At 41.0% G+C, this 14,372-nt stretch overlaps 1 protein-coding gene across 1 annotated transcript in view; it reads left to right on the forward strand.

Moving 5' to 3' along the window:
* Positions 1–3,965: 3,965 nt before the first annotated feature.
* The window catches only part of DCHS2 (dachsous cadherin-related 2), a 321,644-nt gene continuing 311,237 nt past the window's right edge, over positions 3,966–14,372 (forward strand). The window contains exon 1 of the mRNA XM_075198470.1: positions 3,966–7,037. Coding sequence (XP_075054571.1) covers positions 4,548–7,037 — 2,490 coding nt within the window. The 5' untranslated portion in view covers positions 3,966–4,547. The remainder of the gene's footprint in view (positions 7,038–14,372) is intronic.

Consider the following 14,372-nt stretch of genomic DNA (forward strand, 5'->3'; position numbering starts at 1 on the left):
AGCTAGCTCTCGTTATTTTACATTGTTTATGCCTTAAAAGCTAATTCCACACACATAAATGAACATTTTGGGGGGTACTCAATTAGCCATGATATTCAGAGGAACATCGCGGCTGCGCACTTTTTCTGTTAATATGGTACAACAACATTTCAGATTTCTCCTCGAAACCCTATGGTTGCGGTAACACGGAGTAACTTTGCGGCTGTTCAAGAGGTGCTCTGTACTTAAGTGAATACCCCCCCTTTATTTTGACTGGAGTTTAGTGAGATAAAATAAAATGATCACTTTGCAAATGTCACTTACCTATGTAAGTCCCCTGACGCGTGTAATTGAATTACTCTCTCACTTTAAATGTCTCTTAATTTAAAAATAAATAAATAAAACAATATTCAAAGTAATTAAAACTGGATACAAAACAAAAAAGTTGGTTAAAAAAAAATGGTCCTCCTACCTCCACCCCTATCCCCACTTCCATCCATTTTTGCACGCCGTCACATTGTATCAATGTATAATGACAGCATAGAATGGGGGGGGGTTACAAAAAAAGAAATAAAACTAAATTGAAGACCTTTGTCTTTGGACCCCTATTATGGTGTATCCGCTGATTATCATATGCATGTTTGGTAGTTTTACATTCAATAGAACTAGCTGTTCACATGTTGGAGTAAATATGTTAGTGGCCTTACTAATTGCGTAAAAGTAATAAGGAGAAGAGTCACAGAAATGTGATTTCCCCTCAATTTTTCCCTATACCATGACATAAAAAAACACATTTGTTTTACTATGCAAACAAACGGAAGTGCTAAAAGTTACACAAAAAAGTATAACTTCTACTACAATAAGAAATAAAAATGTTTCTCCCAGTGAAATAGGCACATCACTGAAAAAGTGATCAGGTGATGCATATAGGATAACCATTCAGTCATAAATCACCTAAACAAAATGCAAAAAAAATAAAGCAAAAACATACACACACAATGGGCCTGAGACATTAAGGAAAGTAAAAAAATAGGAGTTAATGTTCTCTGGGACAAACCATGTTACAATGCAAGGGGTGCAAATTAGAATATTATTTTGCACATAAGTTGAACACTGGGGGCTTGATATAGAGTTGGACGCAATTTACACTTAACTTGTAAGTGTAAATTGCATCCCATAATTTACGTAGTATTCCAAGTCAAACAGATTGTTAGAGCCGTGCAACTCAGAATACTATACAATTTGCACAGACACACCTCTATATCTGCCTTATAGACGGGTGTGCATGATACACTTAAGTATATCAGTCACAGCGCCCCTGTAAAACAGATAAATGAATAAAGAAACAAATGTAAAAAACAAACAAAAATGTGCTTCTCTCCCCCAAACAGCACAAGGGGTTTGCTGTTTTTAGAGGGAGTGCACACCTTTTTTTTAAAAAAAAAATAAAATATTTTTTTTAATACTGCAAGGTCTGTTGCATCAGCAGAAAGCACCCGTGAAAGACACATCTTCTAGAGACCTATCTGTGGATGCTTTCAACTCAGCATAGCATGTAAATGATGTGAACCAGAGCCGGATTTAGACCTCATAGGGCCCTAGGCAGGATACTGTTTTTGGGCCCCCTCCCTGAAACAATCCATAGCACTATATTTTTGCAGCCTACCATATACCCCTATAGTTACGTAGAAGTGAAAGCATGTGCCGCCGCATGCCTACCATATACCCCTATAGTTAAGTAGATATGAAAGCATGTGCCGCCGCGCAGCGGCGGCACGCCGCCAAAGGAGGTGAGGGCGTGGCTTGCATCTTTGGGGGCGTACCTAACATGTGAAAAGAGCAAGGCCACCCTGCTGCAGAAAAAGGCACCCCTAAATAATTACCAAGCAGTCCTGTTTTTTAAGTAGTTGGGTGAAAACAACATAATAAATATTGAAGTCAGGGCAGAAATACTTACTTAAGGTGTTTGCAAAAATAATACGCATAAATCCAAGTATGTGCTCTTGTCACTTTTGTCCCTCTATCATCACACTGTGCCCCTTCATTGTCACTTTTGCCCCTTCACAATATCACATGTGCCCTTTCACCATCACCTCTGTGCCCATCACCATCACCACCTCTGTGCCAATCACCATCACCACCTCTGTGCCCATTACCACCTCTGTGCCCTTCACCATCACCACTTCTGTGCCAATCACCATCACCACCTCTGTGCCTCTTCACCATCACCACCTCTGTGCCCATCACCACCTCTGTGCCTCTTCACCATCACCACCTCGGTGCCCTTCACCATCACCACCTCTGTGCCCTTCACCATCACCACCTCTGTGCCCTTCACCATCACCACCTCTGTGCCAATCACCATCACCAATTCTGTGCCCCTTCACCATCACCACCTCTGTGCCAATCACCATCACCACCTCTGTGCCCTTCACCATCACCACCTCTGTGCCCATCACCACTTCTGTGCCAATCACCATCACCACTTCTGTGCCAATCACCATCTCTGTGCCCTTCACCATCACCACCTCTGTGCCCATCACCACCTCTGTGCCCTTCACCATCACCACTTCTGTGCCAATCACCATCACCACTTCTGTGCCAATCACCATCTCTGTGCCCTTCACCACCTCTGTGCCCATCACCATCACCACTTCTGTGCCCCTTCACCATCACCACTTCTGTCCCTTGTTTTACTTACCTTTCTATTGCGCGCTGCTCCTCCTCGGTCAGTCCAGATGTAAAAAAAAAAAAAAAAAAAGAAAGAGTCACGTGATTGCTCGTCGGGTCCCGGCAGCCTCTCCTCCTCTCTCTATCACTGAGACACTGAGAGGAGAAGAGGCTGCCGGGGCCCGACTCGCGGCACCCGACCCCCCCTCTCCCGATTCGCGGCACTCGACCCCTCCTCCCGCGACTCGTGCGGGGGGGGGGGGGGGGTGCCGCGAGTCGGGGGAGGGGCCGAATTTTTTTTTTTCATTTTTTTTTAAATTGATCCTGTCCCCCCCAGCTGGGCCCTCCGAGAGCCGCTAGGCCCTAGGCAGGTGCCTAGGTTGCCTAGCGGTAAATCCGGCCCTGATGTGAACACACCCTTACATTTCTTGAATAGCCCACTATCTTCCCCATTTCACCTAAGGGCAGAGAAGTGCAATGGTCTAAATACAAACTGAGATAGATCCTTGGCTGAAAGTGCTTTTTGCACTGTTCACTTGGACTTGCGTCAGACTCTACACCAGTCACTGACTGTTTTTCCATCTTGCACACAAATACTTGGTAGCTTTATTTTTACACTGAAATTTAAGGTTGATCTAGGACATGCCATATCCCAACTATAAAACTGTCCCCACAATTTAAATTTACCTCCCCTCCACTGCAACATGGTACTGCCAAGTTGTACCATTACGTCTTTTTTATGCTTTGCCCTCCTTAATGACACAATAAGTGCAACAATCCAATCTCAAAATAACTGTGTATAAAATACTTTTTTCACAGGATAACTGCTTTAAAAAATCCATACTTTTAATACTTTTAAAACTACGTTTCCTGTGGCTTGTCCCCTACAATGAGGTTCGCAAACAATTTGATTTTATTATTAGTCAAAGTTTACTAATATTTTTGTTCAGTTTCCATTTTTGGAAATATAAAGTGCACAAATAATGACTATTTTCTGTACAGCATCTTTTTCTGTTTGTCATCCTGTGTTATACATATGAAATCGATACATCAGAATTTGTTTATATTCTTTTGCTAAAGGCTGCTTGAGTTCTGTAGTTTTCTGTTACTACATCAGAATAACAAAGAGATATGTGAGCTCGCAGCCTGTTCTGTGTGCAGCCAGTTCTATAGTAGTGATAGAGTAATAGAAGCAGATGCTTACTGCAGTGCAATACAACGAGCAGGCTTTGCCCTTGCCTGAGGATCACGTGTTTAGGACCAGGCACAGCTCTAGACAGGCAGAGAAGAGAGAGAGGCACTGATTGTCTGTACTAGGAGGAGGAAGCACTGCAGGGACTGGGCTCCTGCCACACACACTCACACACTTGTTATTCCCATCAACTTTTCTCTGCTTTTTATTCTCTCTCTCTCTTATCTTTGCTCCAGAGGATTAAATGATTTTCCTATTCAAAGAAGAAAAAATAGCACAATAAAATAATACAGAGTATGCACCTGATTCGGTGGGAAAGGACAGAAATCCAGCAGAAGAAAACCAGATGTGAATGGAAATATTGAAGGTTTTTTTTTTTCTCTTTGCACATAGGACAATACAAGAGACAGGATACAGCATTTCTTCAAGGGAGGAGGGAGTTATTTTTCTGGATCTCAGCATTAAACTAACAGAGTCTGCCAGGTCATCTGGACCTTAAAAAAAAAAAAGCAGTCATTGGATTTAAATATGGACAGCAGACACAAGAGGACATAGGCAACGTCTGGTAATTTGTATGCCCTTCCTGCATAGAGAAAGAGTTTGGTTTAATACTGACTGGCACAGAAGGCATCTATGCATGTGCATGGCATAAGGAGATCTTTGATGAGACAGAGTCTGTTGGACTGATTTGTTGTAGCAGGAGAGGATGGCTGTCAGGAGTATACGTGAGCTGAAGTGCAGAGGTAGACGGGAGAAAGTGATGGGATGCTGCTGTCCGCTATTGCCTCTGCACCCTCTGCTACTGCTGATGCTGCTCTATATGGGATGCTGCTGCAGCGCTCAGGTGTACAATCTCAGCCTGGCAGTGGATGAGGGGCTGCCACCAGACACCCTAGTGGGGGATATCCGTGCCGGACTACCCGAGGGGAGCCCAGGGGAAGGCTTCTTCTTATCTGAGGAAAGTGGTGAGTCCCCGGTGCTGCGGGATTTCAAGGTAGACACAGAGACTGGCATTGTGCGGACCCTACGGATTTTGGACAGGGAGAGAAGGGAACGCTACAGTTTTGTGGCTGCCACTCTGCAGGGAGATGTGGTGCAGGTAGAAATCAAGGTGCGTGATGTTAATGACCACTCGCCCACCTTCCCTGTACAATCGCTTCGCTTACAAGTATCTGAGCTAACACCACCTGGCACCACCTTCAGGTTACCTGCAGCCCGGGACCCAGACAACGGAGAATATGGGCTCATGGGCTACACATTGCTTAGGGGCAGCCAAGGAACAGCCTTTATCATTAGGTATGGGGACAACAAATTCAGTGTGGGATCTGGGAAAGATTTATCTCTTTGGAGCCAGGCAGGAGAAAGTGGAGGGGTAGATGGAAATGTTAGTCAGTCAAGAGCAACTCTTCAGATTTGGGAAGAAAAAGACGAGTTTGTAAAGGAAAGTGTAGATAAAAAAGTACATGCAGATCAAGAAGACTTTTTAAATGGAACACTAAGTGAAGAGGTGGAATTAGATAACATAGGTTCATGGGTAGCAGTGAGTTCTAATAGTGAACTGGCTAGGATCTCCAATACTATGGGACAAGGTGAGGACTCAGGTGCTGAGGGGCAGGGACTGAAGGATTTTGAGGTTGCCTATGCAGAGGGTCAGTCCCATGGGGTAGAGAAATTGGGTGAGCAGCAGGAATTTGTTGTAGAAGGACATACCCCTGATACACATCCTGATGGTTTTCTGTATGACTTCTATACAGATACAGGGGGAAATGGTGACCAGTCAGGCTCACATGAAGAGGCACATGTAGAAGGGTCATATTCTACCCTTCACCCCTTGGATCTTGTGCTGGTACACTGGCTAGACAGGGAAGAGCTGGATAGGTACCAGCTAGAAGTGGAGGCTTTTGATGGTGGCCACCCACATAGAACTGGAAGACTATTTATAGATATCACAGTTCTGGATGCAAATGACAACCCCCCAACCTTTGACCAGCCTAAATATCAGGGATGGGTGTGGGAAAGTGCACCAGTAGGTAGCTCAATTTGCACTGTGCATGCTACTGACCCAGATTTAGGTAGCAATAGTGAGGTGAGCTACAGTCTATGGTCTGATGAGGGCTATTTCATTGTTGAAGAGACTAGCGGAGTAGTAAGGGTCAGTCGTCCATTGGATAGAGAGCAAAAGACTCTACACCAGCTGGTGGTACAAGCTAAGGATGGTGGATTGCAACCTGAAGTATCTAGTGTCCTTGTCATAGTAAAAGTCCTTGATGTTAATGATAACAAACCACAAATACAAGTCACACTACTCACTGACAGTGGACGCCCAGAAATATCAGAAGGAGCACAAATTGGGGAGTACCTAGCACGAATTTCTGTTTCTGACCCTGACTTAGAGCTAGAGGATTTACCTCCGGAGGCTACTGAAGATAAGGAGAAAATTCAGTATGGAGGTACTTCGAGAAAAAATGATGGTGTAATAGGGCCCACACTGTTAAATGCAACAATCAATAATAATGAGGAACAACGCAAAAGATCTCAGAACATTGAGAAAGGAAGTCAAAGAGTAGAACCTGGACGTCTGGGGGCAACGCAACATGTGTCTGTGACTTTGGAAGGTGCTGATGGCTCCTTTTCTCTTCGTTCTGCTGGACCTCAGATATTTTTTCTATGTGTTGAAGCTCCCCTTGACCGCGAACAAAAAGATTTATATGAGTTGAAGTTGTTTGCTACAGATTCAGGCTCTCCTCCTTTACAGGCTACTAAAACATTACTTTTCAGTATCACTGATTTAAATGATCAGCCCCCTATTTTTAATCAGCCTGAAGGATACCAGGCCACAGTATCAGAAGCGGCGTCTCCTGGCACTGCTGTGCTTAGTGTTAATGCTCAGGACTTAGATGAAGATGGCCCAAACTCTAGTATAACCTACACTCTCCAGGACAGCACTTCTTCCGCAGCTTTCATGTTAGACCCTCACACAGGTGTTCTAAGCATTACTAAAACACTGGACTATGAGTCAGAGACTGTACTGAACTTGGTTGTCGTAGCTACTGACCATGGTAGCCCAGCACTGTCCTCTAGTTGTCAAGTGACCATAATGGTTGAGGACGTCAATGACAATGAACCAGTCTTCTTACAACAGTTCTACAATGTAACCTTGCAGGAACATTCTATGCTAGAGCACTGCTTCCTTCAGGTAAGAAATGCAAATTAGTCTATTTTCATTTTCATTTTTGTCTTGAATTTGAGTTACTAAACCCACCTGGAGAAAGTGTCTTATTTTATTTATTTACTTCATTTTATTACTCTGTATAATTATACAATCAACCTTCTCAGTTATCATTACTCACATATCATTGATCAGAGTTTTTATTTTGCATTCTATATGTATAAAAACAACAGTGAACTCAGCACTGAGTTACAGAAACATATCCTCTCATATCTTCATGGTTATCATCATTTGGAGATGGCTTCTATATCACCCCATCCTCCAGCTGCAGACACAGCACATGAATCCCACCACATACTCTCACCTAGGATCTAGGTAGATTAGTCTTTCCAGGTGGGCTGTAAGTGTCCTATAACTACATTCCTGGTGCCAGGATATGTGGACTGGGACTGTAAATTACTAATGTCTAACTAACTGGAATGCATTCTGTAGATAAGAATACTGTTTTGGTGCAAGATTTGTTATTTAGAAATCTTTCTTTCTATTTTACCTGGATGTTAAGGAACATGTGTAATAGGTAAGTAGCAAAACATTCAGGCAGTACAAAGATAAAGTACAAAATGTAATAATAAAACAGCAAAATTTAATGCAAAAAAGTTACTATAAATAGGAGGACTCTTTAGGGAATATTAGGTAAGTGTAAGGTACCTACTGGGATGTTATCATCTAACATAAACTATTTCACAATGCTAAAGCCTGCTCCAGCTTTTCCGACTTATTTACTAATTGCAATACCTTGTGCTGAATTAAGTAATTAATGTTACATGCACTATTAATGTAGATCTATCGTGTACCTGTTCTTTTAAACCTGCATCATAAATAATTTAAATAAGCAGATAATGAAGGGTACTGTCATGTTCTTCTATACCCATTTCTTTCGCCCCCCTCTGGTGACTGCAGTGTTTGGCATCATCTCGATGACATGAACATTGAGAGTAGAAATATCCATTAGCAACCTTGTCTTAGTGTAAACAAACCTCAAAGTTATTCAGTGTTACTAGTAAAAGTAATTGAAAATGAGTTTCATTCTGCTCTGAGACACACAACATCTAGAAGCAGAATGAGAGACACTGCAGCTGACTCTCCTGCTCTGAGAGCAAGCAATTTGGCATTAACAAACCATGGGAGGAATTAAATTACCAGCGAAGTCCCATTGCAGCTTTGTGTGATGAGACTCTGCGGGTTGATAGGGCCCTAAAACGCTACTGATTGTTGCTTGCACATCATAGAGATGTGAGCAAAAACCAGTGATGTTTTACTTACTATAATACCTAGTAGTGCAGGCAGGCTCCCATCACACAAGGCTCTCATGGGACTTAGCGTTGAACTGAACTGAACTGCTAACACATAAAGACTGCAGCTCTTAGAGAGGTGCTGCAAAAACATTGATGGTGATATTCTGGAGGAGCAGTCCTTTTATAACATCAATTATTCCATTCAAGGACAGGTTATTGCAAGTGCCAACTCTGTGCGGAAAGACAGGTGTACATGGTAAACGTGTGCCTGTTGGAAGCTATGAATTATTTTATTAGCAAATGTATGTATTTTACCCTATTACTATTTTCATTTCTTTATCAATGTAGGGTGAGTTTTCATTTCCACTTAGCTGACTTGTATGATTTATATATGATATGTATGTAATTTGAGGAAGTAGAACAGGTGTCTCACCCACAGTGTGTACCGTGATTTGTCTTTTCCAAAGGCAGATGTATTTGGTTTACTTGGTCTATGAATTCAAATTTGCTGAGAAAGCTCCTTTACATGAGGTGTAAAATAAATCTGTGGTAAATGTAAGGAACACATCTTATGTGCTTATAGGAAAGTTGTCATTTCATCTGTTCAGCTTTTTTTTCAAACTATTGTATGCAGTAGTAAATGAATGTTGATTTCTATTACCATCATGTTATATGACATCATTATCATAACATGTACTGTGCAGTATAAATGATGAATAACATGGGTAGAATGGATCACTTGCTTTCTTTAGATTTCTCGTTAAATATTATATGGGGCCTCAGTGCTATAAATCCTGATACCCAACAGATATAGCAACTATATTGTACCGTCCTGTGTGAGATGCCCCACACCATTGGGGTCTCTTCTCTAACTAGGATCACAGTGGGGGCAGCCCCGAAATACAAGGTACACCAGCCATGTCTGTGTTCACACTAAAGCCAAAAGACATTCAGATTTATTATGTTACAAAGGCTCTATCTGGGGATGTTACAACTCCCAACTGAATCTACTGCCGCCCTCCCTAATCCAGTTCAGTAGTAGGGACCCAGATCAGACCCTGCTGTGACTGCGACAGATATAAAGTCAGGGCTTGTAGACTGAGTGAAGCAGATCAGCTCATTTTACCAAAATCAGGGAGCCCCGACCAGCCAACTTGTACTTTCCTGGACAACGTCAAATAACAAAATGACCATATTGTCTATCATGTCTACCCATAATCCCCTATCGGAGGAGCAATATCAATACAATTCTTGTCACAATGAGTACTTATGTTAATTTAAACTGTAAGCTCCAATGGGGCAGGGACTGATGTGAATGAGTTCTCTGTACAGCGCTGCGGAATCAGTGGCGCTATATAAATAAATAGTGGTGATGAGGATGATGATGATGTTATAATTATTTATTGCTACAAATAAGAATATGTGATCAGCAATTTACATATATTGGGACTTTATTTTATAAAACACATTTTATGGTAATAGTTCTACAGTCTATGAATGTGTGAATACATTTGGTTTGTGTGAATGATGACAATCCGCTTTTCATATGCATCCAATTAGTTCATATTTTAGTGCCATTCCAGGAAAATATGCCTTAATGCAATGTGCAAGGGCACAGCTACAGTCATAGCAGTCCATGTCCCAGAGGACGAAATGTGCCTTAAATAATGAATTTATCCATGCAGTTATATGATTTGGAAATACAATTACTGTATATTTAATTCAGACTTATGTCCCAGATTGCTATTAATACAATTAGTACTCTGCCCTATTGGAAGCTGACTGGGGGATGAATCAGACATTGTGGTGGGTATGATTTTATGACGGTGTGCAAAGAGTAACATCATGGGGTATATTTACTAAACTGCAGGTTTGAAAAAGTTAAGATGTTCCCTTTGGCAACCAATCAGATTCTAGCTGTCATTTTGTAGAATGTACTAAATAAATGATAACTAGAACTTGATTGGTTGCTAGAGGCAGCATCTCCATTTTTTCAAACCCTCGGCTTAGTAAATATACACCCATGATTTTTGTATAGGGCACAGTGCTTTCTAATTACACCACTGGAAATATGCAACTTCATTTCAAACAAAGCAAATAAGTCTGATTTTAAGACGTCAGTAAGTACCAGCACAGTAGTTTAATGCGGGTTTCTTAAGTTCCATTGCTCTTCAGTTATCTTGACCTCTCAATCAATGTGTTAAAATCATAAAAACTATTAAATGTCACAGTCAAAAGGGAATAGCAGATTCTTCTCTCTGTGTGCTGTATAGTGCTGATCTTCTGTTCAGTTTTGTGGCATATGGCAAAGTGTTAGAGAGAGCAAATGGATGTCTTCTGACTGCTAATAAAGCAGAAAAGAATACTGTTATGTGTGTGAAAAATATAATTCAATTTTATGACACTTTCTTTCTTAATTATGCATATTATGCAGTGTACGCACTTCATAACGAGTTGAACACAATGATTGCTGCACGGTGATAGTGAACCTGTTGTTGATTACAGAGGTTGATAACACGCTTCACAAGTCTCTCACAGACTTGACATTGAAAATACAGTGGAAAATAATAATTATTGTTTTTAAAATCTATGTTCCACAAAGATATCCTGGGGCCTGATTCATTAAGGATCTTAACTTAAGAAACTTCTTATTTCAGTCTAATGGATAAAACCATGTTACAATGCAAGGGGGGCAAATTAGTATTCTGTTTTGCACATAAGTTAAATACTGACTGTTTTTTCATGTAGCACACAAATACTTGATAGTTTATTTGTACACTGAAATTTAAAGTTGATATTTGTGGGCTACATGAAAAAACAGTCAGTATTTAACTGTGCAAAACAGAATACTAATTTGAACCCCTTGCATTGTAACATGGTTTTGTCCAGGAGATAAGAAGTTTCTTAAGTTAAGATCCTTAATAAATTAGGCCCCTGGTGAGGTTAGGAAGATTACATTTAGAAATGAGCTGAGTTTTCAAAACAGCTCCATGAACATATTCACCTTGCTTCACATTTGATAGGAACATTTTATATGTTTCACCAACTGAATTTGGTCTTGAGTGCTTTCAGTCCTAAGCCAACAACACTAACAGCAGAATGAATTGACCTTTGTTGTCCCAGCTTTATTGATAATGTATAAATTCCATGAAAGCAAATCTACAAATAACAGTGTGAAATGGCATTGTGTGTAAGACGGAGCAGAACTTACCTTGAAGGTTGTTCTGCCGAAACATCGCACCATTGTAGAGCGACCTGCTCTGCAGCAAAACTTTATTTGCATGAAATTTCACCACAACTTCACACATCTCTATATATAATAATAATAAAAATCATCATCATCATTTATTTATATAGCGCCACTAATTCCACAGCGCTGTACAGAGAATTGATTCACATCAGTCCCTGCCCCATTGGAGCTTACAGTCTAAATTCCCTAATATAGACACACACTCACACAGACAGACAAAAAGGGAGAGACTAGGGTCAATTTTGATAGCAGCCAATTAACCTACCTACCTCCAGTATGTTTTTGGAGTGTGGGAGGAAACCGGAGCACCCGGAGGAAACCCACGCAAACACGGGAGAACATACAAACTCCACACATGGTCGGAAATCAAACTCGCGACCCCAGCGCTGTGAGGCTGTGAGGCTCAAGTGCTAACCACTGAGCCACCGTGCTGCCCAAAAATTCTTAGTGGACCAACAGAAACATGGACAGATAGATAGACAACACTATAAAATCAATAATTAAGCAAAGGTCCATTGAATTCAAACTTTCATAAATTGATCCAGAAGAACTGAAAACAAAAAACCCAGTAGGACTCCTGGCAATTTGCACAACCAATTACCTGGCATTTTGTTTCCATGCATTTAAAAAATCATCTTATCTACAATAATTGTTTTCAAGTTTTCATTTAGTGACCCTGTATTACTTACATTTTATGCATTTATGCATTTAAAAAACTATTTCAAACAAGTTTTGCCATCTTTAGTGATGTTTTTCAGCTTCAATCTTTGCTAAGTTGATTTTCTTTTCATATACTTTGCTTATGTATCCACAATTACTTTTCAGTTCTTTATAGTCAGAACAATTTAAATGTTGTCTCATTTTCTCTTATCACCCCTGATACTTTTACATTTAACTACATTGCCTTTTATTACTATAAATGTTGTTGCCAAGCTGTATGCACATGCAACAGTATTTAAATTAAATACTTTAAAAAATGTTCCATTTGGTCTCTAAGTTTTTTCTTAAGGGTACAATTTCCCAGTCTCTAAGCATCACTGTTCCTCTGAGTCGGTTAAATGTTACCATTTTAAAATTCATATGTTTTTTGTCCTACAAAACGTTTTTATGAAACGGAAGTCAAATGTTAAAATGTTGCTATCACACTTGCTGTAATTACCTGTACATGAGATATAATATCTGCTTGTTTACATATTACTCAGTCCAGCAGAGCCCCTTGTTCCCCTTCTTGTTGGCTCTTCTACCACTTAACTGCAATGTGCTGCCATGAGATATACAATGGATGGGGAGCCTAGTCTGCAGCTGATGCAGTCTGATCTCTCTGGTGTCTCCTGGTATTCCCCCAACCAGTTCTTATCTTTGTCAGGGACTCCGTGTCCTGTAGGTGTTTTCTCTGCTTGTACATGGCCTGTTTAGCGGTGTGTATTGGGAGCTAGCGCTTGTGTCTAGTCATTGACCCATGTGCAGGGCCGGACTGGGACTAAAAATCAGCCCTGTCATTTCAAGCATACAGGCCCATCTCTGTTGATGAGCAGGACAAAACTGTGTGCTGCTGCGCAGCAGTGGCGCCGCCAGGGGCGTACTCACATTATGTTGGGGGCATGGTCAACGTGGGGCATTGATACATACATTATTAAAAAACATTACATTTATCAGGCCCTCCCTATCATGCCACCCCCACCCCAGAAACACATTACAGCACCCCCAGTCCACTGCACTTATCTATGCTTCTGATGCTGCTGACATCCATCAGGGTGGGAACTTCCTGTAGAGTGAGCAGAGAAGCTCTTAGTCTCACAAGATTAATAAATCTCATGAGACTTAGAGCTCCTCGGCTTGCTCTGCAGGCTGTGTCCTATCCAGGAACTGGGAGTAGCTATCCGCTCCCTCCTGCTAACCAGAGCTGGATTTAGGCTCAGGGGGCCTTAGGCACTTAAGACAGGGAGGCTCCTATGATGTAATATGGTTATTAGACACATTTTCAACAAATACACAGGCAATACTGTGAGCACTACTATTAGGTGCACACAGTTCTGCCTCCACAAGCAGTACAATGTGAAGCAGTACATACCTCCCAACTGTCCTTGTAGTCAGACCAAATCCTGACTAAGCGGGACAGTCACCCACTAAATTCAGGACAGTTGGCAGAATATCCTGGTCTCTTACCTGTCTTGTCATTGTCTCCACTTGTGGCTGCTGGTGTCTTTAGATCAGTTGCTGCTTGTCTGGATCCTGGATGTTGGGGGCCCTGATTGAAAAAAAAAAATGGTTATATGAAATGTAGAAAAGTCCAACCAGCAGCGGTGTCAAATCAATATAACACCTACGTTTTAAAATTAGGCCTTACTCCAGCCCCAACATTAAAATGATAGTATTCACATTTCATAAATACATCTATTTCCCTCCAACTAGCCCTGGCATTAAATAGTATATACATTTAATAAATAGACCTATTTCCCTACAACCAGCCCCAACATTAAATTTATAGTATTCCCATTTAATAAATAAACCGCTTTACCTCCCTCCAAACAACCCCAGCAAGAAATTTAATAGCATTTATATTTAATAAAAATAACCATTTCCCACAACCATCTCAGGCATTAAATAATTCATAATTTCATTTAATAAATATACCTAATTTTCCCCAAACAGCCCCACATTCACTTAATAGCACACATTATAGTCATATACTGTCCCCCACACACATTACAGTCATATACTGTCCCCCACACACATTACAGTCATATACTGTCCCCCCACATACATTACAGTCATATACTGTCCCCCCACACACATTATAGTCATATACTGTCCCCC

This window comes from Mixophyes fleayi, chromosome 1, assembly GCF_038048845.1.
Source record: "Mixophyes fleayi isolate aMixFle1 chromosome 1, aMixFle1.hap1, whole genome shotgun sequence".
NCBI lineage: Eukaryota > Metazoa > Chordata > Amphibia > Anura > Limnodynastidae > Mixophyes > Mixophyes fleayi.